This window comes from Sminthopsis crassicaudata, chromosome 6, assembly GCF_048593235.1.
Source record: "Sminthopsis crassicaudata isolate SCR6 chromosome 6, ASM4859323v1, whole genome shotgun sequence".
Lineage (NCBI taxonomy): Eukaryota > Metazoa > Chordata > Mammalia > Dasyuromorphia > Dasyuridae > Sminthopsis > Sminthopsis crassicaudata.
Window position 1 is genome coordinate 235,532,528 of NC_133622.1, and position 19,134 is coordinate 235,551,661.

A 19,134-nucleotide genomic window follows, 5' to 3' on the forward strand; every position below is an offset into this window, starting at 1 on the left:
ACACTTCCTCGCTGTGTGACCCTGGGCAAGGTCTTCAGGGGAAAAAAAAAAAAAAAAAGAAATGCAAGACCCAAGGAAAGCATCTCTTCACACAAAAAGATGGTGGAAGCAGAACTTTGATCCTTTTTAGCTCTGTGCTCTCTCCTTTTCTCCCTCTCTCATCTTTCCTCCCTTCCTCTCTGCTATCCACTAAATGTAGGACACTTAACCTTTCTCAAAGAACCTTGACCTCTGTGCTCTGGGTGAAGCACAAGATGAAGCTCAGGGCTCACCACTAGGCAGAGCACACCCACTGACTGGCCCGTGTCACATACCCATGGGTAGTAAAGAAGGGGGGAAGGGATCCTCTTTCCTCCCCTGCCCACTGCCAAACCTGAAAGGAAGATGGCAGGCTGTATCCTTTGAGGATTCAAAGTTCTCTACAGTCAGATTGGTTTCCAGCTTTGGAACAGGGTTTAATTCAAAACAACCTTACAATACCACAGGAATCTGAGCTGGAAGGCACTCTAGCAACCATCAAGCCCTTCATTTTAGAGAGGCTGGAGTTCAGGCACCGAGAGGGAAGGGATTTGCCCAGAGTTGACAGCTTGTAAATAGCAAAGTCAAGATCTGGACCTTTACCTCTAAGACCACCTGCCCTGCCAGGCAACGAATGAGTCCCCCAAACCATAACCAGAATGGCCTTGGAAAAGCAAGACGTGAGTTATCAGGATGCTTCTCATTTCTTAACCACAAGACCGCCCAAAAAAGAAGTAGCCCGAGATAATCAGTCAATAAGAAAGCCAAGGGTGTGAAGCTCCCAACCCTATTCTATGCTGGAGCCAGGAAGCTTCACTACCTCCTGTCATCTGTGGGAACTGGTGAGGAAAAAAGAAAAGAACAGTAACTCCTCCTGGTGGCAGAAGATAGGAGATGATAAATCCTTAACTAGCAAATAAAAAGGCCCCAGTTTCCCTAGAGCAAGCTATTATCTTCTAAGGAAGGAAGAATGGGATGAATGTGGGTCCATTCAAACCTTTCCCAAGGAAGGAAACGATGGGAAAACAAAGTTCAGCTTGAACTTCACAGAGTTTCAAACATGGAGAGAAAGAGAAAAACCCCCTTAATCACATTTCTGGCCGAACACAAGCACAAAAAAAGGTGCAGAGCACTAGGGGAAACAGCCCTCAAACCGAGACTACGTTAATGCTTTTGCTGCCGTTCTCCTTCAAGCTTTTGCCACTTTCTTAACCTCTATCCTTGGCTCTAACATAGTTCTGGAGGAAATTGTAAAGACGTTAAAAGAGGCCAAACCAAATATCAGCAGCACAAAGTTCCGTGTAAGCCAGGAGATGCAAAATGTGCCGGACCTGGACTCTCCTCAGAGAACGGATGTGAAAACTGGCCGACCTGCTGCCCGGAACGGACAGCTGAACCACAACTTAGAAAAGGGACACATAATATCAGGCCAGAACCAAATTTTAGACATCACAAATTAAAATTATGGAAAGGCATTTCTGTGAGCATCCCAACAGCATGGTAAAGAAAAAAAATAAAAATGGATGCCAGGCAAAAAATGTTACCGTTTTCATAGAATCCAGGGAGGAATGCTCTCCAGAAAAGTAAGTAATCCTAGAAAGGCATGCTTCTCAAATCTCTCAAAACCCCGCAGATGAGCAGCAGAAATAGCTAACACTTATACAATGGTTTGAAAAACTTTCTAAATGTCATCTCAGCTTCATAGTCACACAGTAAAAGGCAGCTGCAAGCACTATAATCCCCATTTTACAACTGAGGAAACTGAGAGCATTTAAAGAACTTGCTGCCAAGTCAGAGAACTAATAAAAACATAAAAGCCCCAATTCTAACCTAGGTCTGCTGCCCCTGAGTCCAGGGCTGGGTCACACACTGCCTCCCTGCTCAGTGCCAGGGTGAGAGAACTGCATTTTCCTTCCTCGGTCATCTCTTTCTTGTGGATGGGATGAAAAGGAATAAGAGAACGTAACGGTCCTGTAGACAAAGTCAAGTGCTTCCGTTCCACCACTCCACTCTAACGCTGGGGACCAAGCCAATGAATCCAACAAGCTCACACAACTATTAAAAGTTGCAGTTTCTGAGACTCAAAGATTCCTCCTCCACTGGATAAAAATGAAATTAATGTAGAGCTCTTTCTTTCCCCAGGTCATTCATTTTCCCCACCAATCCTGTCACCTGTCACCATATTCCCCTTAGCTTTCCTTGGCATAACGGTAAGCTGGAACTCCCAGGGGGAATATGAAGCCTGCTACTCAGTCTTTATGTAAGCGTCCAGGCCCCAAGAACCCCATCTGGGGAAATAGAGAAGGGGAACCAGAAATGGTTCTTAATCTGACTTGTACTTCTTCTGGAGTTCCTGAAGTTTTAATAACGAACACCCTTAGAACGAACAACTTTCCTAGAGACGATCAGTGAGGAGATTGCTTGTGGCCAAGAAATTCACTCAGTTCCCAAGGGGGAGTCTGTTGGTTCTAATTTTGCTCAAAGAGAAGTTATGATCCAAACCCTAGGGAGGTCTAATGTCTAAGAACATATCAATCAATTAACAAGTATTGCTGAAGTGTCTACGAAGTACCAGACGACGTGCTAGGCTCTGAAGATACAAATATGATGGATGTTTTCATGTCATCATCTCTATTTAGTATAATCCCTACTCATTATATCACACATCAACATAACTCATTAATGTGAGCAAAACACTTTACAATACATTGCCGAGTATCTCTCTCTCTCTTTCTCTCTCTTTTTTCCTCCCTCCCTCTATCTCTCTCTCGCTGTCTCTCTTCCTCCCTTTGTCTGTCTCTCTCTCTCTTCCTCCCTCCCTCTATTTCCCTCACTGTCTCTCTTCCTCCCTCTCTTTGTCTCTATCTCTATCTCTCTGTCTCTCTGTCTCTCTCTCTCTCACACACACACACACACACACACACACACACACACACACACACACATGAATAAACAAATACAAACTAGTTAAATGCAGGATAAATTAAAAGGGAGGGGATCCAGAAAGGTTTCATGTCAAAGGACAAGAGCCTCAATGAGGCAGAGGGGAGGGGAGAGACGTTACCATTTACCTTGTCCTGGGGCAGGACATATTGTACCTATATATATACACATGTATAGGGTCAGTTGAGAAAGAGAACAAGATCCCCTCTATGCTTAGGGAAACTCCCTCTGGCAGCAGTACGCAGGATGGGCTGCAACGGGGAGAGAGAAGGCAAGAACATCAATTAGAAAGCAAATGAGTAATCTGGGTCAGAGATGGTGAGGGCTTGCACTAAGATGGCAGCTATGCTATAAAATAGATTATGAAGCTAGAAATGGCAAGATTTGGCTAATGACTGATTTGCAACTGAGGGAACAGGAGGAAAAAAGGCAAACCTAAGAGGCTGGATGGCCAGCGGTACAGAACAAGGAGGTCTATTTTAGACAGTGTTTGGGTTGAGAAGTTTCTGCAACATCCAGTTTGAATCACCCAAGAGGCAAGTGAGGACACAGGGAGAGATGGGACTGGATGTGGAGATCTGGGAGGCAGCCATCAGCCCAGAAAACCAATGAAGTTACCAAGAGAAAGAGAGAGGGGGGGGGGGGGTAGAAAGGCTGCTTGGGGAAGACCCCCAGTTAGAAGGCATGACATAGAAGAAGAGCTAGCTGACCAAGGAAGGGATATTCAATCAACTGCTGGCCTTTAGTAGTAAGGAATTTGTGACCCATGAAATGACTAAATGATGACTGGTTTTCCTCATTTTCTCTTTCCCCTAATTTAGGACATTCTTAATTTAAGGTCAAGGGGCTTGTGATCTCCGAACCGTCACTATTTTGTGACTGCAGATGGTTTTCACTTTTTATAAGTAGCCGGTTCTGCAGACCCCAAGGAGATATTCACTTAATGTGAACTTGCCCTTGGATGTGAGGGAGGGAGAAAAGAAGGGGGATTTGTGCCACTGGAGGGAAGATGCTGGCATGAGGTTCAAGGACACATGGGGGCTGGGGCCAGCCAGGTAATACACGTGCGTGCACACCGATGGAGCAGGGCAGAGGTCTCTCTCAGCTCCTGAGGTGCCAAGCCCCAATTGGGGGGCAGGGAGGCGGGCACAGTGTCCATTCTCCTGTCTTCATTTGGAAGATTGTTTTTCCTTTTAGGGTTTTGGTTTTCTTGGGCAGAGAAGGCCCAGAGCAGACGCCAAGATGCAGAGTGGAGACAGAGCCCGGGACTGAACAGCAAAGCTAACATAGGGTGTCGTGGAACGTGGCTTTCTTTCAGAATTCTTTATGTAAAGTTGAATTTGAGTAATGCAAATGTAGCCAAAGCAAGAGGGTTATTTCAATATAATTAGTTTGAGGTTGGAGTGACACCTACTGGAGGGAGCCACAATGTCAGGCGCTATTAGGGGTTGAACATTTTATTTTAAAGCTTCAGTCCTGGAAGAACGAAGCCCCCAATTTGCCATGGCTCCGGAACTCAGGCTGAAGAGCTGGAGGGGGAACTGAGAAGTCATCCTACCCAGGCAGCCCATGAACAAAAGAAGACAAGCTTGGGATGCAAAATTAGCTTCTGCTGCCCAGCTCCGGAGAGACACCCCCTCCCCTGCCTATGACTATTAATACTCTTATTTGCCAACAACACTAATTAGCTGGGCAGCACCAGAGACCAGGATGCTGCCAGCTCTCTGCCAAGGACCAGAACAAGCACAATCGGGCTCCTCACCATGGAGGAGGCGACCTTCCAGTTCTAGCTCCGAGGATGACCGGTCACAACGTCCAGAGGGCGTGACAGGCCTTACGGGCCACAATAAAAAGTGGCTGTCTTCCCATCTCCCTCTTCTCCCAACTCACACAAGAAGGTGGATCGCTTGATACAACCCTGCTTGAAGAGTATCTGTTGGAAACTGTGCAGTAAAACCTCACCTGAGTTAGCCTCGGACCATTCCAGAGCAAAGCCAGAACGGTTCCTGGGTTTTCAAAAGGTCTACTTTAATGACGAATAAGGAAATATGTTTAAAAGAATCGCACATGTTTAACCTGTATCAGATTGCTTGCTATCTTGGGGAGAAGGAAGAAGAATTTGGAACACAAGGTTCTGCAAGGTGAATGTTGAAAAATATCCTTGGGCATATTTGGAAAAATATATAAGAAAAAAATGCTTAAAAAAAAAAAAAAAAAAAAAAAAAAAAAAAGATTTGCTTAAAAGAGGGCTACGTCTGACATAGCAGAGATCAGAGTTCCATATGAAAAGCTTCACACAAATTTACAAAAATGCTATTTCTAAAGAAAAAACAACCCGTGTGTTTGTTGGGTTACTGCCAAAGCAAGCAAGGGGAGAGGCTGGCCTCGGGTCTCACACCCCAAAGAGGAAATCTCAGACAAAGAAGCTTCCAGCCAGTGCTGGGGGCAAGTCTGGCATCGGCCAAAGTGCCAAACAATGACCGGGCCCGGGGAGTGGCCAACCCCCCACATGCCCGTGATGGCCATTCAGAGTGACTCGACTCCTCCTTCCTCCTCCCCAACAGGAATCCCAAGCCAATCCTCAGGCCAAACACGAACTCCTCTCCGGACAGTCTGCTCATTTTTTACTTTGTTCAGACAGTTCTGCCAGAAGGGGTCACTTCTCTCTCCTATCAACACCCCTATCTTGTTATTTACCAAGGCTTTTTTCCAGAACCACCTCTTCCAGGAAGGTTGCAACGATCTTCCACCAAAACTATTGCATCAGACAACCAACGCTTTACAGTGCTTTGTCGTAACTGTTCTGAGCTGTAAATCTCAGACCCCGATCAGGCTAGACGCTCCATGAGGACGGGCACAGACTGTGTGTTTTTGACCTTCCAGGCAGAGAGGAACATGGGAGGCCCTCCACACTTGCTGGCTGACCGAAGCAGCCTTCACAGAGTAGGACACGCTGAGTGCTCCCTCTTGACAGCTGTTTATCACAGGTAAATGTCACAGATTTCAGCCAATAAATGTGCAGAGGGAGGCATTATCTGGACCCAGCAGTCACAGGCTAAAAGACTTGCAATTACCCGGGAAGTTGGAAAAATGCCTGGCAAATGAAGATGCAGAAAATGCATGTGTGGGAGGAGGCAGCTACACCTACCTTTACTGTCATTGCGCTGTTGTGGGAACACTTCTTCTGCCCACCTTAGCCACCCATTAACCCTGTATCTGCTCCCTAACCTAGAAAAGGTCAAAAGTCACAAGTCTGAGGTGGAAGAGTCCTGGTTTGGATAAGAAAAAGGAAGGCATTGTGGAAAGCCAACACCAGCAAGAGGGAGGATTCCAATCACAGACTCCAGCACACACTAACCCTATGACCGTGGACAGGTCCTGAATCCCGTGGCCTTCTCTATGATATGAAGGGACCGGACGAGATTGAGGGTCAGACTCCAATGATGAGGGAGGAAGATGGCTCAACGGGCCACTGGAGAAGGCCAATTCTCAGAGCAGCGGGAAGTGCTGAGTCTGAGTCATAACCTTCTCCACCATGCTACTCCTGGAAAGCCCGAGGTCCCTTCTCTACCTGCCTGAAGCTACCGAGTACCCCAACGTAGAGTAGGAAAGCCCCGACTGACTCAAACAAGCGCCCCCCCTTCAAGAGGAACTGCTTTCTTCTCAGAAACTGTGCACTGCTTCCTTTCAGCTCAGGCCAGGACCCCGCAGAGGCCTGCCATGTCGCAGGGCTTCTCCTGAGAGCACAGAATAAGGATTCTAATTTGCCCAAGAGTAAACTAGGTCTAAAGAGATTCCCCAGGGAAAAGTGAGTCAAACCACCAGGGCCCATTTGACCTCGGGAAGGAGAGGCAGAGCAGAGGCCCTGGAGTCCTGAGGAGCGGTGGGTGACTGACTAGCCGGGCCACCTCAGAGAAGCCACTGAACTCCTCCTGGCCAGGACCCGGTTCGCCAGGCCTGGGAGATGGTCCTAGAGGCCAAGAAGCGGTCTCTACGGCGGCCCAGCGAGGGGGCCGGGGTGGGAGGGTCACGGCTCTCTTACCTCCTGAGGGAGTCTTCCTCAGAGCTTTCCTCAGGCATTTCCTGGTTTAAGGCCTCCTGTGATACATTCCCGGGTCGGCTGGCAGCGGCCTGGCTGTAAACGCGTTCCCAGTAGCCCGTCTCTTGGTTGAAGGCCACTCCCACAGTTCTCTCGTCCTGGGCGCTGGTGGAAGGGCTCAGCTCCAGCCTGCTGGAGCCGGGGGCTCGCCCTCCCTCCGTGCCATCGGCAGGGGGCAGTTGGCCGCCTCCCGCAGGCAGACCCTCCAAGGCGCCGGGGACCTGCCAGGAGGAACTACTCTCACCAGGCGAGTAGTTCGGTGTGGTTCTTTCCCAGCGCAGGGTGTCATTGTTGAAGGTCAGGAGGTTGTGACAGGCACGGCAGCGGTTCAGGTGGCCCCGGGAGAGGTTGGAATTGTTCTCGCTGCTGTGCGGGGTGGGCTGGTGGGAAGGACCTGGCCTCTCCGGCTCAATATTATTGTTGAGCATCTCCTGGGCCTGTTGGGCTGGAGTGGGGTCTCCCCCCAGGCCCGGGTCTAGCTCCTGGAGCCGGTCGTACTCCAAGAAGAAGCGCCTCAGGTCACACTGCAGCTCATTGCGAATGCTGCCCGAGTTATTATTCTGGCCCGAGCCGCTGCCCGCATCTGCCTCGGCTGCCAGCCCCGAGACCGAGAAGCCCCTTCCCTCGGTGGCGGAGGTGTACACCGACGCCTGGGAGCTGCCTTCCTGCTGCCTCAGGACGGACAGCAAGCTCACCGAAGAGGCGCTGGTCCTTGGCGGGGGCAGAGTGTCCGCCTCGGAGCGCGAGTCCATACTTAGCACCGTTCGGGTCCAGTCAGCGCCTCCGAGCCCAGAGGCGATTTCCCTCCCGGCCTGGTGATACCTGGAAGGGTGGCTGGAGAGAGGGCCGCCCAGAGAGCGCCGTGTGGGCCCCAGGCTGAGGTTCCGGAGTGTGTTACCCGCAGTGCCGCTCTGCACTGTGCTGAAGGCAGATGGGCGGTTCAGGAGGCCCTGGTCCTGCTGCGCTGACGAAGCCTGCTCCGGGGCATGGTAGGGCTCGGTCTGTACAGAAGAAAAGGAAGCGGTAGTAGCCCCAGTGGAAGTAGAGGGGGCACTGTCCTGGCGTGGGAAGAGGGAAGAAGGAATTCGAGCCCGAGAGCAGCGGCTGCAAAGGCACAGCATCCCCAGGGGCTGGCAGCACTCGGCTGGGGGGGAGCTGACGCGCTCTCGGAGCCTGGGGTAAGCGGACGTCCTGGAGCTCTCCGTGCTGGGCGGAGGGGAAGGCGGTGGAGGAGGCGGGGGTGAGGGGGTGGCAGAATCTTGGACTGTGTTGTGCTCTCCCACCTGGATGCCAGAGGAGCGGGAGGACAGCATGTGCAAGAAGTTGTGCAGAAGAGGCGTCCGACGGACGGGCTGGGACTGCAGGAGGGCACGCTGGCGGAAGTGAGACAGCTCCGCGCCGTCCACGGGGATCTCGGGCTCATCATCGCTCTGGAACAAACCCCGTGGGGGAGAAGTGGGGAGACAGGGGCGGGCGGGACTTAGCATCTCAGGCCAAGGAGGAAAATCCCTCCACCACAAAGCAAACAAAGCCCCTTCTTCCTGGAACGCAACACTCTCAAGACCTCTGATTTGGCCTGACAACTCTGGGCTGGGACCCAGAATTAAAGCACATCCTTTCAGGGAGCAACTAAACCTAAGTGGCTAAACCAGGAAGGCCAGTCTCCATTTCCAACAATGGCAGCCCGCCCACGTCCCAGCACCATGCGAAAGCCCCTCCTTGTGGCAGCAGAGGTGGCTGTCATTCCAGTCTCTTGGGACAGCTGCGGCTCTAACTTGGGACCCACAGCTGGTGGCTGATTCTGGGACTTCTCCGAAAACAAAGAAGTATCCCACGGGCCTAAGTGAGCTGGGGTAACCCAAAGTCTGGGGGGCTCGGGAGCTCTGGGGAATCCCTAATTCAGTTACCTGTTGATTGGAGGGGTTAACAATTGCTGTGAGTAAGTAGTGTCCGAGGGGATCAAACCTCACCAACCTAAAACGAGAGAGAGACAGAGATGTAGATGAGAGAGCGATAACAAGAGAGAGAGAAGAAGAGGAGGAAGGGAGGTGAAGGAGAGAGAAAAGGATAAGAATAAAAGAAAAGAGGGGAGGTGAAAGAGAAAAGAGGACAAGAGGAGAAAGTGACAGACAAACACAGGGAGAGGCAGAGAGATGGCGTCAATTTAAAACCTGGGAAATATTATATTAATACCTATTTAATACTTCAGAGATAAAATAACTCCAGTTATTTTTTAGCTAACGACACACCAAATCTTTATACAGATTCTGTTCTTCTGGCTAGCTCTTCCCACTTGCCTCAGAAATGAGGGTCACATCCCTGAAGCAGGAGCAACAGCTTCTGGAAACACCGGTACAGAGACTCATCTCTGAGAGAAGCAGCGTCCTCCCTCATGGGGCACAGTCTAGCCAAAGGAGGGCCGATCCTGGCTGTAAAGCAGCAGAACTCTCCTCTGCCCACCCATGGGGATCAGTCTACATCGCAGAGCTACCTGCTGAAGTGTGAATCCTAATGGTTTTTTAACAGCTCCCGTAACAAGGTCCTAATAACTTGGACCAGAAAGCAAGTCTGTGTCCAACAGAAACACCAGAAGACTTAAAGGAGATAAAATTTCTCTACTTTTAATCCAGGTTCAAGTTAGAAACATGTCTTAAGTCTGGAGCAAAAAGAAAAATACATCCCATTTGGGAGCTTTTGTTTTATGCTGGGCTTATTCAAAATTCCAGTCCTGCCAAGATTTGATATAAGCCAACAGACAGGAAAAAAAAAAAAAAGGAATTCCTCACTCCATATTTTAGGTCTCCAGAAAGACTGATTTTACCCTTAAACTTACTCCACTGGTACATGGGACAACCATCTCAAGGCTCCATCAATATAAGAAACATACACAGCCTGGGACTCTGCAGGGAGGCCGGCAGGAGGTGGAATACCATCCTCACTGCCACGCTGTACTGATGCACATACTGAGAACCTGACTTCTCGGGCAGTGGAAGCAGTTTTGAGAACCCTAGCAGACCCTGGAAAGTAGGGAGGGTGATGACACAAGCTCTCCCTCTTCCTTCTAGGCCTGTGCTCTAATGGGCCAAGCTACTCACCGAACCCTCTCCATCTCGCTGGCCGTCTTCACCACCGCAAAAGGCTCCCGCCGGCTCCAGTCCCAGAAGTGGATCTCGTGGGCTGTGGCAATCAGCAGGAGCTGAGCCGTGGGGTGGAAAGCCAGGGAGGCGATAGCATTGTTGCTGTCTGTGAACCAGCTTTCACTGCCACCCTATGGATGAACCATTCTCAAATCATTATCAGGTTAGCCAATAAGCTCATGGCAAACAGGGAAACGCTATTTCAAAAGGACTCCATTTAACATAATTTATCTTTCTAAAATGGGACTCCATAAAATGGACAAACGTTCCCATATCGGACTCCACTGCAGTAACAGGCAAGGACCATCCCCAATTCTCCAGAGAGAAACTTCTCCTGCCTTAGGCTTGGCAGAATGTGGAGCACACCAGTCATCTGCACCGGTTACCAGAAACAAGGTCCTTTTTCCAGTGCGAGGGAACATCTTACAAATGCTCCCTATGAACCAGGCCAAAGGACATTCAACAAATCCCAGCATGCCCCACAGAATTCTGGTGTTTTGGGGCTGCCGAGAGAGGCAAGGTTTAGGGACCAGATTGCCCGGCTGCCCCTCCAAGGATGGAGAGAGGAAAGGGTGGCCTCTTATGGATCCAGCTGAAGCATGAGCGAAGACCAAACAAGATGCAAGATGGGAAAATTCAACAGTGGTGAAGTCAAAGGAAAAGAGTCCTTTTACTGTGGCTGAGCTGAGAGACTGCTCTTACTCACATTAGAGAAGGAAATGACACCAGCAATCCTGTTATTAGACTTATAGTCAAAGGAAATTATTATGGGAAAGAAGCAGCACAATCTGTAAAAGTAAAAGCCTGAAAACAAAACTTTCACCTGGTGATTAGGGAATGACCCACGGAAAGAATCTGAAGATTTCCCTGAAGAAATGCCAGTGTAGAGAGCAGACCCAGGACAAAAGCCTTGACAACACTGAACGGACACCAAATTGGGATACAACGCCAATCCTGCCTGGGCCAAGAGCCAGCTTTCAAGGAAGGCTACGATACATAAGGTGCAATGGCACACGTTACCAACTCCCACTTTGGGGTTGCCTTGCTCAACTCCTGAGATACACGGTTTTATTTCAGTTTGTCTCTGCGTGTTGGTTGCTGTGTTGAAAAATAATTTGTTGATTTTGAAAAAATATGACCCAGAGCCTGAAAGTAAAACGGTTTGCTTCTCTCCCTCAAACCAATGGCAGGAAATCCCCAGCAAGCAGCTTACTCAAGGTCAGAGAAGCCAAAGGAAGTACTCACATGTAAATCCCAAATCCTAACCTCCCCATCGAGGCAGCCCGAAGCAATGAGGCCTGGGATGGTGGGGTGAAAAGTCACACACCACGGCGTACGCCGATGCCCAACCAGAGAATGGACACACTTGCCGGTCTTCACCTCCGTGATGTAGATGTTGTGATTCACATGGGTGGAAGCCATGAGAGTCCTACAAGAGAGAAGGAATGAAGAGCTTGGCAAGAGAGGAAGCAGAGAAGCACTCTTCTGGTTCTGGCTGACCATGGTGGCTCGGCACCCCTCCTGCATGAGACGGAGGATCCAAAAGACGGTAAGCTTTGGGCTTGCTCACTTGCTCATCGGTTCTCTGAACGTGCTATTCCAGCCTCGGCTATCACAGGACCTTTCTAAAGCACAGATCTAACCATGTCACTCTCCTATTCAATAAATTCCACCGGCTCCCTACCACCACCAAGATAAAACATAAAAAAATCCTGTTTGGCCTTTAAAGCCTTCCTTCACCTGGCCCCTGCCTAGCTGTCCAGTCTTCTTCACTGCCCTCCATGCCCTTTGCAATCCAATGACCCCGACTTCCTGGCTCTTTCCCAAATGTGACACTCCATTTCCCAACTCTCTCCCTCCTTGTCTTGGCTGCCTGGCTGCCCGCTACACACAAGAAGCCTTTCCCCTCTGATTATCTTCAACTTATCCTGTCTCCGTCTGGTTTCTACAAAGCTGTTTGCATGCTGTCTCATTAGACTGGGAGCCCCTGAGAGGAGAGACAGCTTCTGGCCTTTTTTTGGCTCCCCAATGATACCCAGCACAGTGAGTGGCACATAAAGGCCTGAGCAGGAGAAACCTTGTGACCCCTGCTCCCGATCTGACGGTGTACTTGGAGGCTCCCACATATCCCATTGCTTCAAGCTTACTAACAATAACTTGTATTTATAGAGCGCCTACTATGCGCCAGGTACAGGTTTAGAAACCTTACAAGGGTGTGCTCTATGCCGGGAATAAACTTCCGCCTCACCTGTCAGCTCAGATGCCACTGCCAAACCCCTTACTCTTCCCCACCAGGTCATAGTTCAATGGAATCTTCACTCTCAAACAATCAGTTATTTACTATCTAGGTTTTGGTTTTATCCCTCTGTGAACATGTTCTAGGTCCAGCCCAGGAAAATAAACACATCTTGAGAACTGTGATCATTTCATTTCTGACTCTGTATCTCCAGAGTCTGGCACAAAGTCTGGTACACAGTAGGTACTTAGTAAATGCTTGTTGAACTGGGATGAATTTTTAAATTAATTTTGGCTGGTTTACCTGCTCCCCAATACCATATTTGCAGGTAAGAGTCTCTTTCTGGCCATCAGTAGCCCGCATCTATCTGTTACTAAGACATGTCATAGAACCCTATGCTAATTTTTTTTTTTATTTTAGACTGGTCTATGCAGTGCTTCCAAGAGTCGGGAGGGACTGGTCTGTCTGTGGCAGGACAAGAAAAGGGCAGGACTGGGAGGCAGGAGTCAAGCAAGGCTAAGGGTAAGAAAAGTTAAGGACTTTGATGGGAGCAGAGTACCTGTCTGGGCTGAAGGCCAATAAAAAGGTGGATCGTGGACTGTCAGGAAGTTCAACTTTCTGGAAGAAAAACAAGAGAAGATAGTGATGAGACATTATCCCTGGAACCTTCTAAGAACAATCACTAACAACCCTGCTCTAAAAGCCATATCTGCACTCACAATCTAGGCTCAGACCACTCCAGCTGGGGACTGGATGAACTGGGGCCTGGATCATCAGCCGAGCTGGAAAGTGGCTCCCTAGGGCAGCCGCCTCTCTCCTGCCGGCTCCTCTGATGAGCTGAGCTCTGTCTGTATCTACCCCTGCCTGACCAGTGCTGGCTTCTACCTCTGAACCCTTCACCCCCAGGTCCCAGGACAGAAGGTTTCTTGCCTTTCCTTCCCATTTCATCCACCGAGTTTTATCCTCCACCAGCTCCTGTAGAAGCCGCTGAGCCCCCAAGGCTCGCGTGCCCCTTTCTCGACCCCACAGTATGCGGACAGCATTCTTCTCGGGGACAACCTTCATGGCTCTCAGGTACCACTACCACCCCAGGCACAGAGTGGGGGGGGAACAGGTGTGGAAGCAGCTAAAATGAGGCCATCCAGGTCCTTGGAAGTTATCCTCATGGAAATCTGGAGAAACAAAAATTGCATTAAAAGATTATTGCGTGGATAGAAAAGCTTCCCACTATAAATTCAATTCTGCTTAGATGAGAGATGAAAATGAAGGAAAGAGGAAGGAGGACAATTTCTTCCACCTTGGTGTTTTGAATATTTTGATCCTAAAATAAGACAATCCCCTCAACTTATTCTAGGTCAATTCATTATTAATTCACCGTTCCTCTTGCTATTGAGTCTAGGCCCCAATAATGGGTTTTGGCCCCAACAACAAAAAACAAACACAAAATTAGCATTTTGACAAACTTAAAAAGCTTTAAAATTTTTAAATTTTATTCTGAACTTAAACCCCAAAAAGAGCATTCCCACATATAAAGTAGGTTTTGCATAGTCTGGTTTTCCTTTTAAGCACAGTAGTAATGTCATGTGTAACTTTTAAAGGTGTTCTATTTGTGTTTTTTCCGGTCTTTCCTCTGTTCTCCTCTATTTTCAAATGTTTCAATGCCTATATTTCTCCTTCTTTTAATCTAACAGCACTATGACTGTTAGATTTTTACAAGATGCTAAGTCACTGGAATGAATAGAGACAATTGATTTGATCCTACAAGGAGATGTTATGGGCCAGAACTTGAACAAGGTACTAAGTAGAATTCAGGAAACAATGATTAAATTTAGCATTGATTTAATCCTACAACAAATAATGGTTTCCTAGTAATGAAATGATTGGTGTATACTCAGTATGCACCATATAAGCAAGAAACTCTCAGGGCCAAACACACAGAAGCCCACAATCCCACTCTCGGAGGCAGAGTCAAGATTTCATTCCCACTTCAATGTTCGTGCTGGCTGGTGACATTCTGACAAGAGCTCATTGGGAACCAAAGAGAGAGGAAGGCCTACAGAAAGCTAGCTAAGCCCCAAGTGAAGGAGACAAGACTTGAAGGAGAAAATAAAGGATCTGGAGATAAAATTTGGAAAGAGACAGTAAAGGACTTTTAACTCCTGGCTGCATTTTGGAATTACTGAACTGAAAGGAAATTTGCCTCCAGAAGCTCCCCAAAGGATCTGTTCCCAGAGAAAGGTTACAATTTTTAGAGAAAAAGAACATCACATTTTGGCGCCCAAACGTGGTACAGACACGATCCTAATTCCAGTGTAAAAGCCTCCGATCCATATCTCAGTGGAAAAGTCTCTTTGACCCAGAAATAAGGGTGAGTTACAAGGAAACTTTGTTAAAGAGCTAAAGTAAAACTTCAGTGAAATGGGGCAAATTTTTAGAAATTTTTCTTTCTGTTCAAGGAAAATGTTTAGAGAGCATTGTCAAGGTTATGAAAAGCCAAAGATGGATTATAATTTTGGAAGAGATCACTGAACTTTTAAAAACTTTGCAGGTCATATGTCCTTGTTTTCCTATGGAAAAAGAATTGGATCTAGAAGAATGGAAATTAGTAGGAGAGGAATTTTGCCAATAATAACAAAAATGGACCTGATTCAATTTCTAGAGACACACTTAATGCATACAATTTAATTCAACTGGCTTTAGGAAATTATATGAGTTATAGAATAAAGAAAAAGAAGAAGGAACAAGAGGGGGAGGTGTCAACTAAACTAGGTGAAAAGGATGAAGAATCAGATAAGAATTCACAGCAGGAGAAATTAGATCATTTCCAATCCCTCAACTTACCTCCCTCAATTAACCCTTCATGGGTGGAAGGAGGAGAAGGGGGAGAGGCAGTGACATAAACAGAATCGCCTGTGAAGCAGCCTATGACAAGATTAGAAAAAGCATTGATTAAGGCTAAGAGAGAAGGACAGGATGTAACTTATTTTATAGATGCATACCCTATGATTGAAGAGCTTGACTCTTCCGGTCAAAAAAGATACACTCCTTTTGATTTGGATAAAATTAAGGATTTAAAAAAAGGTTGCACTCTTTATGGAGCTACATCATCTTATGTTAAGATGTTCCTAGATAATTTGGCTTATGAAATCCTAACCCCTAATGATTGGAAATCCATAGCAAGGACATGTCTAGAACCTGGACAAAACTTGTTGTTGCTTTCAGAGTATCATGAATTATGCAGGATTCAAGTCAGACACAATAGGAAACACAATTCACTTTGCCCTTGGACCATGAAGTCCTGGGTTCAAATCTTGCCCCTGCCAAATACACAAAGCCTGGATCCTCTCAGGTCCCTAAGAAACTTGCCAAGACTTGAAATTGCTCAGAAGCGTGACTTCGCACTGGGAGAGTTTCCTTCCCTGGGAATTCCTCACACACAACTGATCAATAACATTTATTAAATCCCCTGGATGTGTGGCAAGGCCTGGGACTACAGATAGAGTGAATGAAACAATCTATTGGCAAGTGTAATATAAAAGAAAACAAAAGTATGTGTGGATATCTACAGAAAAGATAAAAGGTAAAATAAATACAAATAAATCCTAACATTAAATATGAGGTCATCTGGGAGGATGGGCATTAGCAGTTGGGGGGAATCAGGAAGAGAATCAAAGAGAAAGTGGAGCTTCAGCTGCATCTTGAAGGCAGAGTAGCATGATTCTCTGAGGGAATACTAGCACAAAGCATGAGAGAGACAGAGACACAGAGACGGAGAGACAGAAAGCACCATTTGGGATGGATCAGAGTGTACCACAGGGAGTCATGTCCCATGACAGGAGAGGCCAATGTCAAGGTTCGAAAAGAGCCATTTATGGGATCCCAAAGCACAAATGAGCCGATGAAGGGTGCTGTGGTCAGAAAAACGGATGTGGTAAGACTGTAGAAATTTGAAAAACATACCCCTCCCTACCTGTATGTGCCAGGCACTAACAATTTAACAACAAAAAGGAATGGAGGCTCTTACCCTCAAGGAGTTTATTGTCTACTGAGGGGATATGGTAAGCACAGATAAGTATACTACAAAGTATAACACAAATAATGTGATAGAGGCAAAGGAGAGGTCCAGACAAAGTCTGGGGGAATCAGGAAAGGATTCATGATCCCCAAAAGGAGAGGGAAAAACCCCTATTGCCAACAATATTCACAGCAGCACTTTCTGTTGCAGCAAATAACTGGAAATTAAGGGGGTGTATATTAAAATGTGAGAATGACAACAAAATGTGTCATATAATCGTAATGGACTATTATTGTGCCATAAGAAATAATGAAAAGGACCACTTCTGAGAAATCTAAGAACATGCATAAAATTATGTAGGGCAAAATAAGCAGATCCAAAAGAAAAAAAAATGTATACCACAATACCATAAAAAAAAAAAAAAAAAAAAAAAAACTCTGAAAGACAAGTATTCTGACAAACACAATGACTCAAGAGGATTAAGGATGAAAGAAAGAAAGAAGTTTCCCTGCTTTTAACAGAAAGGAGGCAATATGGGCTGCTCTGGGACCTCCTCACTTTAGGCCCTCCAGGAAGACCAAATAACAACTTTTTGGCTAAACTGAAGAGAGGATTCTTTGTCACGCATGAATTGGTCTTTCCAACTTTGCCAGTCTGTGGTCCTGAGACAGGAGGGCATACAATAAAGCTTTCCAGGGAACACATCCACATTTTATTGCGAGATGATCAAATAGTACAGACAATAAAGAAGGCTGGAGGTTGGAGGAACACCAGGAAAGTGCTTTCTCCATTATACGACACTGGAAAGGTAAAGTAAATAAGAAAAACAATAACATGTCCTCTCTTTACAACCTCTTAAATCCCAACTAAGAAGATAGCTCAAGAGTACAAAATGAGCAAAAAAACTAATCAAAGTGTCAACTAAGTTACTCCTAGCATTGCACTTGATTCTAAAAACTTTCAGTATGGTCTAAAATCCATCAAAATAAACCCAAGGAATGATTCTTCCTCTTACTATCTATGTAGGTCCATGTTTCTCTGTAACTGTCACTCTGAGGACTATGTGGGGAAAGAAGTTACAATCATAGGGATTGCTGTGTAGGACTGCAGGGCAATTCTAAGAATGGAGAGTGGGAATTTGTGTGGACTAAGGCAGCAGGCTCCTCCTCCCAGAATGTATAGAGAGGTGCTTCAGGACAGGCATTCTTTCATTTAGATCTTTGTATCCCCAGTGCCACTGCCCCATGGGAGGCACTTAATCTGGGGACAGTGAGGTGCATTTTAGGGGCAGCTAAGTGAAGAAGTGGACAGAAGGCACTCACAGACCTGAGTTCAAATCTGATCTTAGACTTTTACTAGCTATAAGATCCTGAACAAGTCATTTAACCTCTGCTTGCCTCTGTTTCCTCATCTGTAAAATGAGAATAATAATAGCACCTCCTTCTGAAAATGATATAATAATAACTGTAAAGCTCTCAGCATAGGGCCTTGTGCACAGTAAGTGCTCTATAAATGTTGGCTATTATTGTAATTACTATTGTTATTACTGTAATATACTTGCTTGGTTGACATATTCTGAATTGTGAGTAGAATTTGTCCTTAACAAAGTATACTGCAAAAGTCAGATTTCAGACTGACTAATAGCTAAAAAATCTACCAAAATTATTATTTTATCTTCATCGGTTGTGCATTCACCCTTTTCATTTTTGATAATAATTTGCCTTTCTTTCTTTTAAAAAAAAAAACAACAACAACAAAATTAGTCAATGGCTTATCTATTGTGTTGTTGTCTATTTTCCCATAAAACGGAATGCCATAGTTGATTGTTTTTTTTAAAGTTTTCTATTTTATGAATATCTCCTTTGATGTTTTGGTGTTTAGTTGGGACTTTTAATTTGATGCTTTTCTAATTTTTTAATTGTATGCCTTTTCCCTAAGAATTGATAGATTGTTTACTTATTAACACCAATAATTTATTTTTAAAATACTGACAATTTTAAAATTATATGGCTGGATGAGCAACTGTATCCTTTCCCTCTTCCTGACTCTCATTCTTGCTCATTTTTTGGGGTATGTGTACATAAATGATCAGGATCACAAAGGAGACAAGTTCATCTCTGGTCATTCTAGAGTATCTGCCCCCTGATATGTTAACTTTTTTGGTGATATGGTATATATGCCCAGTATCGTACCATTTGTGGCTGACAAGAAGATCCCCTGACTTTTACTCTCTGTTTCTTTTTATCTAAAATAATTTGCTTTTTCAATGCCATACCAATCAAGCCACCAAAAAACTATTTTATAGAACTAGAAAATAATTTAAAAATTAAACAAGTAACCCTAACCCTATATGCCTCCCGACTCCCGACTCCCGACTCCCGACTCCCGACTCTAACCCTCCCGATCAAGGAAAATCTGATGTGAAGGAAGTACCCCTAGCAGTACCAGACTTCAAACTGTATTACAAAGTAGGAACCATCAAAACAATTTGTTATTGGATAAGAACCAAAGAAAAGAAAAATGATTAACCAATTAGGTACACAATATACAGAATCAAACGAACAGAGCAGCCTAGTGTTTGATAAACCCAAAGACCCCAGATATTAGGGCATGAACTCCCTTTTTGACAAAAAAATGCCAGGAAAACTGGAAAGCAGTCGGGCAAAAAGTAAGCAAAGGTCAACAT

General features: G+C 46.2%; 1 protein-coding gene across 7 annotated transcripts in view; it reads right to left on the minus strand.

Moving 5' to 3' along the window:
* AMBRA1 (autophagy and beclin 1 regulator 1) overlaps positions 1 to 19,134 on the minus strand; it is a 171,493-nt gene that overhangs the window by 124,703 nt on the left and 27,656 nt on the right. For 4 of the 7 annotated variants that reach the window (XM_074272290.1, XM_074272291.1, XM_074272292.1 and 1 more), the window contains exons 2-7: positions 13,364 to 13,605; positions 12,993 to 13,051; positions 11,443 to 11,626; positions 10,156 to 10,328; positions 8,968 to 9,034; positions 7,004 to 8,490 (exon numbers count right to left, since the gene is read on the minus strand). In XM_074272290.1, coding sequence (XP_074128391.1) covers positions 7,004 to 8,490; positions 8,968 to 9,034; positions 10,156 to 10,328; positions 11,443 to 11,626; positions 12,993 to 13,051; positions 13,364 to 13,498 — 2,105 coding nt within the window. In that variant the 5' untranslated portion in view covers positions 13,499 to 13,605. The remainder of the gene's footprint in view (positions 1 to 7,003; positions 8,491 to 8,967; positions 9,035 to 10,155; positions 10,329 to 11,442; positions 11,627 to 12,992; positions 13,052 to 13,363; positions 13,606 to 19,134) is intronic. The other 3 variants (XM_074272295.1, XM_074272294.1, XM_074272293.1) reach the window with 1 other exon arrangement.